Below are 17,191 nucleotides of genomic sequence, written 5' to 3'. Positions count from 1 at the left end.
ATTTTTCCATTGAACTTCAAAATCATATATTGAAGCTAATGCTACATAAAATCCTCAAAAACGTCTGGCTATACTTTCAGGAGGCTATTTCCTCACTTATTTAATTTATTGTTGTAGGCAGTCCACAATATGTGTAGATTATTCATTCACTGAGTTTTTAATTGTTTCTGCAATTCTCCCTTCCTTCAGCCCAGAGCAACCTGTTCATTTCTAAAAGCCAACAGCTTTCCAAAAATGATTAGGAACAAGTTCAGTAGCCTCTAAAAGCCTTATTCATCCTGATACAAAATATTGAAAAGAAGCTCTAGGGTAAACTGTGTATTCCAATGTCTACTCTGGAAATCAGCATTATTTGTCCCTTCAATCACTAAAATTATATTACCAAATTGAAAACAGTCACGGCTGATTTTCCTTTAGTTTATTATTTATTTTAATGTTGACGTTTCTCTGAAAAAAAAATTACCTGAGGGAATGTTTGTTTAAAGTCAACAATTTTAAGATTTGTTTCTGTTCTCATTAACCATTTACTTTTAACTTATAGCCCAAATCTTTCCAAAAAGATTCAAAGAAATTCACAATACAGATTCTAAGTGTTCACTATATTCTCCAAGGAGTGAATATATTCCAAAGCTATAAGTCTCTATTTCAACACTAAAAATTTAATTAGAAGAGCAGTCTTGTGACAGTTAATTTCCAACTTTTAGAAAACATTATTCTGCATATTAAAATAAAATAGTACGTAAACCAGATGTTCCTAGATTATGAAATTTAGAACAGAACATATTCTAAGTGCAGCCAGACTTTTGCCTATATTTATCTAAGGCTAAGGCAAGCAAGCCCCACGGTGCTGAATTCAGTCTCATCTCTCTCATGGTTTGGCTTAAACCAGTGGAAATATTCACGGGTTTACAGTATCAGGTTTGTAGTGAGCCCTATCATTTTTCTAATTACTATGGCTATATTAATAAATGTCTCCTTTTTATATGCTAAAATAAATTAATGGAAGAGGCAGTCACTATGCAAAATAACTGGGAATAGGGCCAAATCTTTTTACATACATCCAGGGACCAGTAATTTTCTAAATGGCACTTTAAGCTCTTTTGCCTAAATAATTACAAGTACAGCCAGCATGTAATTTACTGAATTAATTATGCACTCTTCTAGTTCCCATCACCCATGTCAAGTCCGTGGCCACTTACCTTGTCTTTATTTTCAGCGCCAGAAGCCTCAGGCTTGGTCCTAATCACAAACGGGGTGGACAGTCTCAGCAGGACCCTCTCAAAGGTGGCATTGACCTTTGGAGAAACAATCTCGAAGCAGTCCTCAAACTTGAGCACTTTGTGAGTTTCGCATCGGAGCTGCTTCCGTAGGCCCTCCCCCAGCTGAAGGACTGACATGTGGGGGTCAAACATCAGGTGGAAAGGGAAGGCTCTGCAGAAGGTGTTGATGCTAATTCTGAGGTCCGCAGGAAGCTGGGAGGTTCCCTGTGGAAGGTTCTTCGTGCTATTAGTATTTTCACATTCCTTTATAAGGAAGGTAAGACAGCTACAGTTGCCTGGGTTTGAACCATCAGAGCACAGCTGCTCATTCGCAACCTGTTCCACCTCCACATCCAGCCGATAGATCTTCTTTCCTGCGGCCTTAATCATCCCCAGCATCGCCAGCCCCACCACGCGGTGAGGGTGGAAGTAGTGGAGCTTGAGAGCACCGTCAGGGAGCTCTCTGCATAGGAAGGACGGCGACTCCAGGGCAGCCTGCTTTCCAAAAGAAGTTCTAATGTGTTCCAACAAAGCATCAAAGCCGTTAAAAAAGTCCTGTAACGTGCCACCTACAGCTCGAAGGACTCTCTCATTCTCATCGAAGCATATGTTAAAGAACTCCTCGCCAAATCTTGCTTGGATTTCCTCAAACTTCAAACCTAGAGGTAAATGGGAAGCAAATGTTAGTGAAGTAAATAAAAATAGTTGAATTGACAGCTGTCTAAATGCTTATCAAATGAGATAGCTAGTGAGGAAAGCAAGAGAGCTATTTCCCTTGGGCCCACACATTCCCAAATAGGTTAATTCACTTTGAATCAGAGAAAGTAAACTTCTCCTCATCTTCTGGATGCTTCTAGGCTGTTCATGAGCACAAACATTTTTGTTTGTTGGTTTTTAATGACTTTATTTTTTTGAGCAGTTTTAGATTCACAGGAAAATTGAGCAGAATATACAGATATTTTCAATACAGCCCGTCTCCACACACACACACACACACACACACACACACACACACACACACACGCAACGCCCCCCCCCCACATCCCAACACACATTCATGACTCTATATGCTACAGTGGAACATTTGTTACAATAGGTGAACCTACAATGCAACAGTGTTACCACTGAAAGACCACAGTTCACCTTAGGGTTCCCTCTTGTGGTGTACATCCTTGGTTTTGAGAAATGTATGCATGTCCGTCATGTTTCATACAGTTTATACAGAGTAGTTTTGATGCTCTAAAAATCCTCTCTGCTCCACCTATTCATTCCTTCCTCCCCCCAACCCCGGGACCATTAACTTTTTAAGTGCTGCTAATCTACCTGTTCACTTTTCAATGTAATAACATTTTTTCTTAATTTCCCCCTTTGTTAAAGAATCTTCATAGAAGCAACCATAAAGTTGTCTCTATATAATGCCCATCCAATATTACCATCTTACTTATCAAAATTCATTTGTTAAGTGGGAAATATCCAGAGAAGGAATCTATAGTACATGAATAGAAAAAGACATCAGGTTATCTAGCATAAACAGAAGGACTCAGATTAATAATTTTAGGGGAAGTCCTGCAGGTCAGCTAGATCCCAGGGAGAGAGAGACAAAACAAGGAATTAAAAATGGCAGAAGTGTGCTCGCTTCGGCAGCACATATACTAAAATTGGAATGATACAGAGAAGATTAGCATGGCCCCTGCGCAAGGATGACACGCAAATTCGTGAAGCATTCCATATTTTTAAATACTGAGAGAGCTTGAAAAAAAAATGGCAGAAGTGTGTAATAATTTGCATTCTTTAGCCCACTAAAGTGAGAGTAGCCAAGAGTGGCGTAGGAATCCAACCAGACAGTTAAAGGTCTGTGTTTTCTCAGTTCTCACTCCCTCCCACATGACCTGTGGAAAGGAACTCCACCTTACATAAATATGTGATTATAATGAAAAATATATACATACATACATACATATATACACACAGCGTGTTATGTGGTAATTAGAACCAGAGTCACAGTGCAAGTTAGATCCACTTTTGAGGATGATCTGAGGAAAAATACAGAGAGAATTTATAGTCCAAAGAGGAAGAACTGAAACATGTAAGAGTTGAGTCTGTTTGCCAAAGAAAGTATCTGTACACAGTCACTCTACTGCTTCTCTTTTGACTTTGGTTTGAAACTGATATATGCAGTTTACCTACTCATATTTTCTTTCCTAATGTACTCCATCTTATGAGAAGGACCTGAAAATCAAGCAGGACTGGGAAAAGACTGAAGGTTACTTTGCTAGTGTCCTTTTCGAGTGCACCGCAGTCTAGGCTGTGACTTGGTTTGTTCCTACCTTATTATTCCTTCAAGGTTATCACAAGTACATTATTTTAAAATAAATAAATATTATTTTTAAAATAACACATCAAATATTTTTTGAGAGGTTGCTATAGTTTAAACATTATAGTTGCCAAGTTAAGAGGTCAGTTTGACAAAGAAGTTCTTAAAACCAAAGAAGTAGAAAATCTAAGCGTAAAAGGAGCCCTTTATCAAGAAGCACTTCACATTAATTTTAGTTTCTTATACTTGATGTTCAAGGCAAATCTGAGAAAGTCACCTATTAAGATAAAAATATCACCACTCATCTTACACTGTCCTGTTACAAGATTGACCTTCAATATATGTTGCATTCACTAACAATAATGCCAGCCAAAATGGATAATAAGAGCATTTATCTGTCTAGTTCTCTAGAGGGGAAGAGAGAAAACAAGACAGATGACATTCACTGAAATTTGGCTCCTACTCCAACTGCTCCTTTAATTGCTTTTATAATTACTTTTGAAACTGCTTTTGTAATTACTTAAGCCAGTATATATGGTTGCATCCTTGTCTTAGTTAACCTTGTTTTTCCTTCAATTTGATTCTTGATATCTCTTCTTCCTAAAACTCCTTTCTCTCCTGGCTTATAAAATCATACTGTCCTGGTTTGATTGCTATATCTCTGAAAATCCCTTTACTAAAACTTCTTCCTATGCCAAATCCTCATATCACCATCAACTGTATCATAACTAAAAAATTCCAATATATACAAATTAAATGAGTCTTTCCAAGATAGTTCTTTGTTGCTATTAAAGTTTTTGATTAGAAATGTTAATTAAAAACTAAATTCTGAATAAATAAAAATTCCTATAATATGATTATATTTGCTAAACTACAAAATTCTATGTGTCACTGAAAATATTCCATGGATTGCTTTCACACGTTGAAGAGCTGTATCTCAAAAGGACTCTAGGTCTTTGAGAACAGAAAATAAAAAGAGAAAATTTCTTCTAACTTGCACTTTTCATAACATTGACAATGTCCTCACAGTTATTAAGTAAAGAACACAGATATAAATTATAACACAGTAAGCTTATGTTCTATTCCAATGCCAGAATCCCAAAGAATCATACAGAGAATAACAAGGAAATAAATTCACCAGATGCAGCAAAATAAAAACTACTTTATGAGTACAGCATTCTATCAACTAGAAATCCTTGCTGCCTTAAAAAGCACTACTGTACTTTAAGGTACAAGGATGTAGGATGTTAATTCTCAAGTAATGACACTAAGACCTACCACGATACTAACATGACTTGTATCAACAAAGAAAAACAAGTATTCTGAAAATTACACTTAATTACTATACATGGTAACTCTATATAAACCACAATATTCAATTAACTAGGAAAGATTTTTGTCTCACAATTGTTAAACCATACAAGATCAGAAAAGAAGAAAAAAATTCTTAGAGTTTGAGAAATTAAAACCAGGGAAAGAGCACTTCAACTTTTGCAAATATGCTATGAGTCAGTAGCCCAGATATCCATTTAAAACTTTGTGTCAAAATTTAGAAAGCACAAAGAAAGTAGTTCACTTCAGACAACTGGAACAATCCTCACTCCCAAGGTGCCACCGGCAATTGATGCAAATCCCCTACTTACAGTAAATCACTTGAAACATATAGACAATGCTCATCTCCTCGTATCACAAGATACTCTGACAGCTTAACATTTGGGTCTATAAGAATGCATTTGCTCAAGGCAAAACTTAGAAGAAAACTGCTTTCATTTACAAGAGTTAGAATTTTAAATTACTGCTAATTCACCTATTTTTTAAAAATGAATAGCCTAAATGCTGACATCCTTTAGTTGTAAATGAAACAGTCTGTTCAGTAATGATATACATCTTTTGTCCTTCATCTGCTATCTATCAAACTTCACTTTGTGCACTTCTTGAGGACAAGGACCTTATCCCATTTATGTCGGCTTATGTATCACCAGCTTAATGCCTGGCACATGGAGACTAAGACTTCATTCATAGAAATTCAGCTTTCATCTAAATATTTGTTTGATAAATATAATCAAACTTTTAAAGCTACAGTTATGACACATCTAAGGATACCAGGTCAGCGAGATGCATTCATTTCTCACATGAGCGCCTACAGATAATGATTACATTACAATGTGTTCAGGCTATAACAGAAGCAAACAGGAGAACCTGTGGAGGAATGGAACAAAGAATGTCTGACTCTCCTCAGGGAGATAATGTTTGAAGGGAGATCTAAGGAAAAAGTAGGCATTCAAAAACCAACAAAGAAGGAACAAGCATACTGACAGATGGATGGTAATGGAATATGGATGCACCAGGAAGATAGAAAAGCCCAGCACAGTCAGGGAAGGGAAGTGGTGTGGGGGATGAATTGTTAAGTAATCAGCAGTGTAGAAGATGGACTGAAGGGTGATGGACTTAAGAGTCAAAGACCCCAGCCAGAGCGATGCTTTGATATCTTAAAAAAAAAGATTATATTGAATAAAGTAGGCAATCCCAGCAAGAATAGAATGTGTCTTCATTTTGTTTAATACTTTTCATAGATTTTTATGATTCCTTTAATTAACACTTAAAAAAAATTCCTGTCAAGTAGGTATTATTTTAAATATCCTCATTTTATAGGTACAAAATGTTAGGAAATTTCCCCAAGTTCATACAACTATAGGTAGCAGTGCCAGAATTCAAAGTCATATCTGTCTTAATATTAAATCTTATATAGTAAACACAGTATTAAAAGAGTAAAATGTCCTCATGGGGGGAAAATACGTATTTTGCTCCTTGTTACAGCATTGATAGCTAGCATACTGCCTGACATTTAATGGGTGCTCAATAAATATCGACTGGATATTGAATGAATTAATGTATCACTGAAGTCAACCACAAGAGTTACAAGGAGCAGTCAACAGTTACCAAGTGCAACAGCAAGGTCAAGTAATGTAAGAATAGAAAACTCTAAATTGGATTGATCAGAACTTTGGGGACCTTAGACAGAGCAGTTTCAGTGGAGGGGGGCAGACAAGTGAGTGTGATGGGTTGAGCAGAATGTGGCAGGTGAAGAAATTGAAATATTAGTTTTCAGCTGAACCAATAATATTATTAGAAGGCTAAAATTACTTATTTTATAAAATTGTAACAGATATGACCTCTGTGCTTAGAAAGGGAAATGCTGACTTCAGTGAGAACAAAGTGAATAAAGAGAGAGATAGCACCAAAGATATGGCACTGAGTGGGATCCTGATCTGCTAGCAGAAGATCTAGTAATAAAAGAGAGAGATAGGTGCTTTTCTAGGTCCAGAGACCATCCTATCACCCAGCAAGGGCATCAGTCTCTACTAACATGGGAAAATACCAAAGCAGTAGCTGTACCTTCAAGTTGTTTAAACATCAACTGAGGAGCTGAATACCTACCAACTACTCCTGTGAGCTGTATGCACTCCATTATTACTTTGATTTATTATTTAGGTCTCATTTAACTAATATCTAACTAATGTAACTCATGCGCCACTATATCTCAAGTTCAAACTTCAAAGGTATTTCAATATTTTAAGGAGATGATTATCTTTTTTAGAGAAACAATTATTTTTCCAGCTTTATTGAGATACAGTTGACATACATTGTGTAAGTTTAACATGTACAATGTGTTCAATACACTTATACTTTGCAAAATTATCACCACCCACAGTGTTAGTTAACACATCCATCAAGTCATACAGATAACATTTGTTTTTCTGGTAAGAACATTTAAGATCTACTCTCAACAATTTTCAATTGTGTAATACATTATTGTTAACTATAATCACAACGCTGTGTATTTTATTCCCCAGAACTTATTCATCTTCTAACTGGAAGTTTGTTATTCATCTTCTAACCGGAGATATTGACCAAAATCTCCCAATTCCCCCAACTCCTAACCCCTGGTAACCACTATTCCACTATTCTACTCCCCATTCCTATGAGTTTGGCTTTTTAGAATCCACATATAAGTGATAGCATACAGTATTTGTCAAGAAACAATTATTTTTATCTAGCAAGACCATAAGGCATTTGTCAACTAAGTTTGAAACCCAAATGACACTTGTATAGAAATGTTCTTGTATCATGCCAATCTACAAAGAAATGATTGAAGTCGGTCTCTGCCTCCCAGAGGATATTTAGATGTAAATTTTATGTATGTCTAAATAATAACAAAGAAGAAAGGCTGAAAAGAAATCCCACTGCTCAAATTGTAATTATAAGGGAAATAAAAATATTGAGATAATAGTGAAAAGAAAAATATCTATAAATTTCATTCATAATCTATTAAAGATTAAAGATTGATTTCCTACCATTTTAGACAATTCTCCACCTTTTGGAGGAGGCATCTCTTTCCTTCTCCAAAAAAGAACATAGCATGTGTCATATATTTATTTTTAAGTACAGGTGAACTAAAAGTAATTGTCATTAATTTTTTTAATTTTATGATATATTTAAAGATGATATATACACACATTCAAAACAACAGGGTTCTGATATCTTGTCATATTTAACAAAGAATTTGCTGAGCACAGCAATAGGGGAAACCTGTTAACATATTTAAGATTAATTCATGAATACCCAAAAGAATAGGTATAATTAAAAGCACAGTAAGTGCTTCAGAAACAAAAATATTTGTGATGGTAAAGTTTTCAGTTTTTAATTTTGAGAATATGCTAAGATATGCTTTAAAATATGCATAGGATATAAATTTTAATAATTAGAAATGTGGCATACTGGAGATGAAGCTAAACCCTGAGTATTCTGGTGTGGGGGCCCGGCCTACGGCCGAGGCTGAGCCCCACTCTAGCTGGACAACACCCTAAAGATGGCGCCTGCTTCCTGCTCACCACCCTTTCCCCTCTTCCCTGTTGGGGATTGGCCCAGCAGACTTCCGTACCCGTGCACAGCTCGTGCTGCCCGCTTAGAGTGGCGCATGACACCTATCCGCTTAAAGGTCACGCATGATACTGTCCCGGATTGGTTGGGTGACTGAATATAAGGGAGCCCACCGGGAGGGAGAAGAGTTGCCTGACAACTGCTGTAACCACCGTGAGAGATTAGACAATAAAGTCTAGAGAAGAATCAAGACCTTGGGCGTGTTGCCTCGGCCCCTGAAGGGTTGCGACAAGTGGTGCTGAACCCCGGGAATCGCTAAACCTCGTCGCGACCTGATCCGCTGACCCTGGCGCCTGCCGATAAAGTAGAGCTTGTAACTCTTCAGGAACGTCGCTGGACGCCGTTCGGTCGGCTGGCCAGACCGGGAGAGGGAACCGAGGAGGGTGAGTGGATCGGCGAGCAAACTGAAAGTATACGTGGCAGGGCAGACAGCAGGCAGTTGCGGTGGGTGTTTATGTGTAGTGTGTGTGTCCTGTTAGTGTTTGTGATATTATGTGTAGTGTGTGTGTCCTGTTAGTGTTTGTGACATTGTTTAATGAGGAGGCGCCAGTGAAGGGTTCGCAGAGCAGCGACGAAATCAAAAGGTTCGCAGAGTGGCGACGAAATAAAAAGGTTCGCAGAGTGGCGACGAAATAAAAAGGTTCTCGGAATTAGCGACGTAGTCCATCTAAATCATAACTAGGATACTTGCCCCTTTAGAGAGAGGATGGGGATGGAGGCCTCTAGGGTTAGGGCCGAGGAACCTCTGAAAGTGCTCCTTAGAGCTAATGGAACCCCTTTGAAAACGAAGACTGCCAGGGCATTTCTGAACACTATAGAGAATCATGCCCCATGGTTCTTAGATGAAGGAAAAATCACCAGCTCTTTATGGGACAGGCTGGGGGATGACCTACGCCGGGCAGACAAGAGGGAGCTCCTTCCACCAGGGACAATCCCTATTTGGGGTCTGGTAAAAAATTGCCTAAAGGGACAGAAGCCAAGCTGCCGAGAGGCCATCCAAGAGGGGGAGGAAATATTAGAGGAAGTACGAGAAGAGCATGCCTTCGCAAAGGCATCGGAAGGGGGATCTGAACAGGGACTGCCATCTGATGAGGATGAAGACGGGGAACTTTCGGGGGACGAGCTAGAGAACAGGTTTAATAGCAGAGTTAAACTAACCACAGAGACTCTTTACCGTGAGCAGTCTAATGCCATAATGAAAAAATAGGGGTACGCAGGCACTAGAGGACTAGGGAAGGATCTCCAAGGGAAAGAACAACCAATCCTTTTAGCAGGGAGACCGCCCAAAGGGCCCGGAGGACCAGGATTGGGTTTTTCTTCGGGGCCACTGAGGGAAAACAGCCTATAGAAATAACATGGCAGTCAAAAAGGCCCGTGTGGGTACCTCAGTGGCCCCTCACCAAAGAAAAGAAGGAAGCAGCCCACACTTTAGTACAAGAACAGATAGCAGCTGGTCACCTCCAGCCCTCTACCTCGCCATGGAACACACCTATTTTTGTAATCAGGAAAAAGTCTGGCAACTGGAGATTACTCCATAATCTCAGGGCAGTGAACAGACAGATGGAGTTTATGGGACCTGTACAATTAGGCCTTCCTCTCCCTGTGGCCCTGCCCAGAGGATGGAATTCAATAGTGATAGATACCAAAGACTGTTTCTTCTCCATCCCATTTCACCCCAGAGACTGTCAAAGGTGTATTGCCACAGGGCATGGCTAATAGCCCCACCATGTGTATGTAAAGAAGGCCTTACAAACTGTCAGGAAACAGTTTCCCCTGATAATCATCTATCATTATATGGATGACATCCTTTTGTGTCATGAGAGCAGCAGGGAGCTAGAGACAACCCTCAGGGTCAGGGTATGGTGGAACGCACCCACCTCACCCTCAAGAATGCCTTATATAAACAAAAAGGGGGAATAGGAGAAGATTTTAGAACATTGGACAAAAATGGCCGCAGTGCAGCAGAGCGGCACATCCAACAATCCAATCCAAAACACATGCCTAAAGTTTTGTGGAAGGATGTGTTGGAAGGAACATGGAAAGGCCCGGACCCAGTGATAACCTGGACCTGAGGCTCGGTTTGTGTTTTTCCACAGGACCAGCAGAACCCCGTTTGGGTGCCTGAACGTCTGATACGCAGAGTGGAAAACCCCGGAGCGGAGGTACAAGATGATCGCACTGCTTCTGCTCCTGCCGTGGATCACCATTCCTACGGCAGAGACGCTGAATGGTCTGTCCCAGGCCACTGCCTCTGCAATGACAGCGCAGAACGTCATCAATGGCCATTTTAAGAATGGGATGGCCTTGGTCAACCAACGCATGAACCTTCTTCAAGAACAATTGGACCTCTTGGGGGAGGTTTTGTCTGTGGGCTGCGTCCATTCTTATACAGGGGTGTATTACTGGTATTCTTTTTCATAATTATTCTAAAGCTGCCAACTTGTCCAGACAGTTAGGCAAGATGTTAAACGCCACCAAAGCCTGGTCAGGTGTAGGTGTCATAAGAATATTGCTAATTGTGGGCCTTCTCCTGCTTGGGAGGAAAGTCTGTTACAAAAACAGCAACGGGGAGAACGGAAGGTCCTGTTGCAGGCCATGGCAGCGCTAGAGGAAGGCATCTCCCCTAGAGTATGGCTTATGCTGGATCAGTAGTCAAGGACGGGTAAGATCGGGAGCTGCGCATATCAACCTAAGACAGGGCGCAGACCTAAGCTGTCTGTTGCCTGAGGACGGGTAAGAATGCCGCAGACTCCGGACGACCTAAGACAGGCATGATCCCGACAGCCCTTGGGTTATAAAACAATAAAGGGGGAGATGTGGGGGCCTGGCCTACGGCCGAGGCTGAGCCCCACTCTAGCTGGACAACGCCCTCTTCCCTGTTGGGGATTGGCCCAGCAGACTTCCGTACCCGTGCACAGCTCGTGCTGCCCGCTTAGAGTGGCGCGTGACACCTATCCGCTTAAAGGTCACACATGATACTGTCCCGGATTGGTTGGGTGACTGAATATAAGGGAGCCCACCGGGAGGGAGAGGAGCTTCCCGACAACTGCTGTAACCGCCGCGAGAGGTTAGACAATAAAGCCTAGAGAAGAATCAAGACCTTGGGCGTGTTGCTTCGGTCCCTGAAGGGTTGCGACATTCTGGAATACTATTTCTACCCAGAAACTACATCTAAAAAGTAAAGCATCAGAATACATTTAATAAGAAAGGCATAAAACTTATATTTAGAAAACTATAAAATGTTAACACAGCAAACAAAAACCTAACAAATAGATAGTCCATATTTTAGAATATAAAGATCTTATAAGATTATCAATTCTCCTAAAATTAAAATGTTTAATGTATTTCCTGTTAAGCCTCAACAAGTCTTTTTGCCAATACAGTAATTTTAAGATTCATACGGAAGAATAAATGCCTAGAATAGCCCCAAAATACTTGAATAGAAAGACTTCTAGTGAGGAACCAGATATTAGAATAAAAGAATAAAAGAAATGCACTAATTAATTTTTTTCCATAGGAACAAAGACATCATTAGGTAAGAATAGGGGATTCAGAATTAAACCTGCATATATGAAAGCTTTAATATATCACAAAATAGCATTTTAATTCAATGGGGAAAGAATGGTTTACTCAATAAATGGTGCTAGCCATATGGAAATCAAAATTAAGTCCCATCTCACATCACAAACAAATCACATTCCAGAAAATTAAAAGCTTAAAATGTAAAAGACAAAACAATAAATATTTTAGAAGAAAATCCTTAACCAAACTGGTAAATCAACCTAAAAAAAGACATAAAGACATATTTGATTTTGTATAACATAAAGCTAAGTTAAAACTGTTGGAATAATGTGTAGAATACAATTCTATTTTAGTAGAAATTTAGGAATACAATGTAGGTGAGTGTGCAAAATGCATAGTCCCTGGTATTCTCTATCCTAAATATCACTGTTTTATGCCACCATAATCAATAGTCTAGAATTATTTCAACAGCCTCCTATCTAATTTTTCTGCTTTCCAATATCTCTGCAATCCAAGGACTATACACCGTTTTAAAATCATAAGTTTTATATCATTTTTCTGCTTAAAGCTCTCCAATGATTATCCTTTGCCCTCAGAAAAAAGCCCAAACTCAGTAGGGCTGATCCAGTCTTTATGGGCCCATCCTCATTCCTTCCGATTCCCCACTTTGCATCTCCGCACAAACCTTTAGGAACCACTTGGAGTGTCCTGAACATACTCAACAACTTCTCTGTCTCACTTACAGGCCTCCAAACATGCTAGGTCTGTTTTGTTCTTTTTTTTTTAATAGAATTCTTTCTCCTACCTAACCCATTTGGCAAGTTATATCCACTTAGACCCATACTGCAGATCCTTACACCGTGATTCCTCCAGAATGCTTTCCTTCACAGTCCAAGATTGAGACTGAAGCCTCTACTTTCTTAGCGTACAAGGCACTTTGTGCTTACCCCCACCCCAGCATTTATCACACTACAGCTATTGGCTTGCCCACCATCTCAACCAGACTTAACCTCTTTGAAGACAAGAGTTATGTCCTATTCAACATTTATTCATTCCTTTATTATTTTTTAAAAAATGAGAACACCTGCTCTGTTAGTCTTAGTGCAGAGCACTGGGAATATTATGGTGACCAGAACAGACAAGAATCTTTCCCCCCATTGAGCTTTGTGAAAGGCAGAATAATCTTATAACTGTCCACATGATCCAACAACTAACTATACAAAGAAAACATATGATGATGTGCATTATGATGACAGGTGCAGAATGCAATGAGAGCATGTAACAGGGGCCTCCTGTAATCTGCTAGGTCAAAGACAGCTTCCTTTAAAAAGTAACACATCTGAAGGACAGTAAAAGTCAACTAGGCAGTGAAGAAGGAGCAGACATGGGAGGAAAGAAAACCATTCCAGACTGAAAGAACTTTATGCAAAAGTCCTGGAAAGGAAACTAACATGGAGCTTTCAAGAAGGTAATTGAAGACTGCTATTGTATCCCTAATCTCTGGCATAGTGCCTTGTCTGTAATGAATGTTTTGAGTGAATAGACAAATGAATAAATCAATTAATAAATGAAGAAATAAGTACAGCTGTGTGTAATTGGCAGTACGTCTTAACACAGACATATCATATATGATGTATATATTATATATGTAAAAGATATACATGCTTATATGTGTGGATATGTGTATGTTCCATTGCTGTTTTCCATACCCTTCAATATTCACAGGCAGGCATTCTTTCACAAGTGTGGGAAAGTTATACTAAAAGACTAATACGGGTGGAATGCTAATAATCTGATGAATTCTTGTTCCTTTGCCAACAAATAGCCACAGGTGAGAAGAAAGATAGACTCAGGGCAGCACATGTATAATCGGGCAGCCTTATCAGAGCTTTGTGCTATGTATGCTTGCTGTCAGAAGCTGGTTGTCAGGTAACAAAGGGCTCACCACATTTCCCAGCATTCCTCCCCCAGCACCCTGGCATGTTGCTGTGGAAGCCCCTAAGCCAACAAGCCAGCCACAGTGAGGTGCAGATTCAGTCACACATGAACTAATTACACAGAGGGGCTGCAGGACAGCCTGCCTCAGCCCTGGGCCCACACCTGGCCTGCTTCCAAAATGCAACGTGTCACACTGTGAAAATATGGCAGTGGCTCCCAGGCTTTGGAATCGCCCTGCAGAGATGTACTCTCATCATTTCTTGTACCTGTACTTCTGACCAGTCTTTCACCTGATGGCTAAGGAGGTACGGGAGGGAATCACTATGCACATGCTCAGATTCTGGCTTCTGCGGCCAATGACCATTCCTGTTCACACTGGAGGCCACAGCAGTGGCAGAAGGCAAGCATACTTTCCACAAGGATGGATCCTCAGAGGGCTTACTCAGGGTTGTTAAATCACTGCTAATGCCTCTTTAGTTGCTCTGCTTTTTTACAATTTCTAATTTGTGATTCACCCACTCCAACTGCATCAACCTGGTCTTGGGAGCTATACCTCTGTCCAATTTGTACAGAGAGGATTAACTTTCAGAACAAAGCTTGTGTTGTGGCAAAGAATTAAAACTGATGGGAATCTAAAAATTTTTACAACTTTGCTACTGAATTAAGTAATAAAATGAAGCCCTAAAATATGCATTTCATTAGCCAAATAGCATCATATTTCAAGTGTGACAGAAATTAGTGCCTAATGTGTCCATGATGTAGCTATTACAGTAGCCTGTGACAGCATTTACAGCATTCACTCATACAATCCTAATGCTTTTATATTTCTGGAGGATAATAGCAAAGTATCACAAATACATTTGTTTAAAAGAGATTTGGTAGATACAATATTTCACATGACATCAATGCACGAAGCCAACAAGTACACTGGACCTTCACGGGTATTCAGTCTGACCTCCCCTAAGACAGCAGTCCCTGCAGATGGTCACCCTTCCCCCCCAAAGCACAGGCCGGGCTGGGGGGCCACAGGAGCTGGCTTTTCCAACACTGTCTGGTAATCAGAGTTCCTTCCTTCTTCTGCTGAGGCAAAATCTATTCCTGTAACTTCAGTCCACTAGTTCTATTATATCCTCTTTGGTAATTTGAACAAATCTACCAGCTCTCCTACTGAAATCCTTTAAAGTGTCTGAAAATAACTCTCATGCTCTCTTTTGTCTTCTCATCTTGTTTTCAAAGAACTAATTCAAAATGCATTAAAGGCAGCTCTACAGAACTATTTTAAATAGATATAAAAAGCAAGAGTACATTAGAAAAAAGATACACACAGTGTGTGTGATTTGGAAGGACACTGCAAGTAATAACTTGGAAAGGAACAAGAAGCAGTAGAGTTATAGGAGGTCTGTTTTGGATAAGAGGAGCTAACATGACATGCTTTTATGCCAAAGTTAGTCTTGTGTGTATATGTGCTCTAAGCTGGGAAAATAGATAACTGTATTTATTCCTCCTCACTAGAGTGTACCCTTCAAGCTGTTTTTTGGTGTCATATTTGATTTATTTGCCCTGCTCTGTGCTCGTGTTTCATACCCAGTTCCCTTTAGATCACACTATATAAAATGTTGGGCTGGGTAGGGAAGCAATTTAGGGCTGTGAAATAAAATATCGATAGACCGTGTAGGAATTAAATACATAACCACTGCTTCTTTCACATCATGGGAGAAGCCACCCTAGGAATGGCTGAAGCCAGCACCCTAAGCAGAGCGGCTGTTATTACATGTTACTATCTCAAGGTGCATCTGACAGGAACACTAAGCTACGGTTTTCACACCACATGCCTGGATATATCCCACAAACAGAACACAAGAGAAACCCTGAGGCATGCAAGAATTAACAAAAATGATAATCTTTTAAAATTCAGAGAGAAGGGGACAATAACACACCCGAGTTCTTCCATTACTGTAAAGAAAACTATAATCTGTTTCATGGCTTATTTGGTGAAAGGATTATGTTCCTATGAATTCTTTCACTTTTGTACACAGCTGTGTTCATTTTTTCTGTGTCCCCTTCCAGTTTTCTCATACCCACACATAGCTTACAGTTGGATTCAAAATGTGATAATGTACACAAAAGCAATCTGTGTCTGGCTTTGTTCTTGTTGTGTAGCATTTCCTCTCCAGCGGGTGCTGGGAGTGCATGTAGCTGAGACTCTCTGCTGTGTCTTGCTCTGGAAATTGCCTTCAGCTAAAGAAAGCTGCCTACCCACTGTCCTGTCCCCTCCCCAGGGTGGTCTGCTTCCAAAGATGGGTGGTTTGGGAGGTGTGAGCTGTAATGCGGAAGGAAGCAAGGCTTCTAAGCCTCCAAGGGGGCCAGACCTGAAAGGATCAGCTGAGACCTTTGTCGTGGCTGCATCTGCTCAGCGTTCGACTGCTCCCTCTCCCATTCAACTTTCCTCATTTTCTCATCTCCTCACAGTGAACAGTCTAGTAAAAGTATTCAGCTACAAACATGTGCTACCTTTCATGGAAAAGGATGACTCAGAGCATGGAGTTGTGAGCCACAAAGGATTATTCTTAGGCCTTAATACTTAATGGGGCTCATCTGGCAGGGCCATTGACGCTGAGAGCACCATCCAGTAAGCGTTCCTGAGCACAAATCTTCATCTCTCAGAGTCTGTTTCCTGGGGAACCAGAACTACAACATCACAAATACTTTCCCATGCTGTAGCATAATCTTTCCACACAATCCTCATTGAAACAGCTGCTTAATGATCTGATAAGCAGCTTTGTTATATTTAACTGATCATTTCCTTATAGGTGGGCTCTTGGTTGTTGTCAATATTGTCATTATAGAGAGTAGCCAATAAACACCAGCAAGCCATTATTTGATGTTTCTTCTTCTTGTTTTGAATTATTTCTTTTAAAAAAAATTGGTATGGGTCATTACTAAGATAAAGATATGAAGGTATTCAACTTATTGATATAAGGCTTTATTGATTATAGTATTATGAACCTAAGTTTAATAGAAAGATATGGTACCAGGATACTAAGGAATTGGGGCAGATTATTTTATGTATTATAGTATCTTTGACCCAAGACTCCGAATAGGATTCTTCAGAGGCCCAAAGAAAAAGAAGAGAACAAAATGTACCATTTTACTGTACTTATCTCTGTAAATCAGAACCTACCTAATGCCAGTATCCAGCATATGATATTTGTTGAAT

The 17,191-nt window shown here is 39.8% G+C and overlaps 1 protein-coding gene and 1 non-coding gene across 3 annotated transcripts in view; one reads left to right on the top strand and one right to left on the bottom strand.

The window, feature by feature from the left end:
* Positions 1-17,191, bottom strand: part of GUCY1A2 (guanylate cyclase 1 soluble subunit alpha 2) — a 311,376-nt gene that overhangs the window by 241,614 nt on the left and 52,571 nt on the right. For both annotated transcript variants that reach the window (XM_037012667.2, XM_073239331.1), the window contains exon 4: positions 1,200-1,918. In XM_037012667.2, the coding sequence (XP_036868562.2) occupies positions 1,200-1,918 (719 nt within the window). The remainder of the gene's footprint in view (positions 1-1,199; positions 1,919-17,191) is intronic.
* LOC118971409 (U6 spliceosomal RNA) lies at positions 2,888-2,994 on the top strand. Its single transcript, XR_005059825.2, has one exon. It is a non-coding gene; the product is annotated as a U6 spliceosomal RNA (small nuclear RNA).

The sequence above is a fragment of the Manis javanica genome, chromosome 6, assembly GCF_040802235.1.
Source record: "Manis javanica isolate MJ-LG chromosome 6, MJ_LKY, whole genome shotgun sequence".
NCBI lineage: Eukaryota > Metazoa > Chordata > Mammalia > Pholidota > Manidae > Manis > Manis javanica.
Note: the sequence above shows the minus strand (reverse complement) of the source record. Positions and strands in the feature narration are given on the sequence as shown.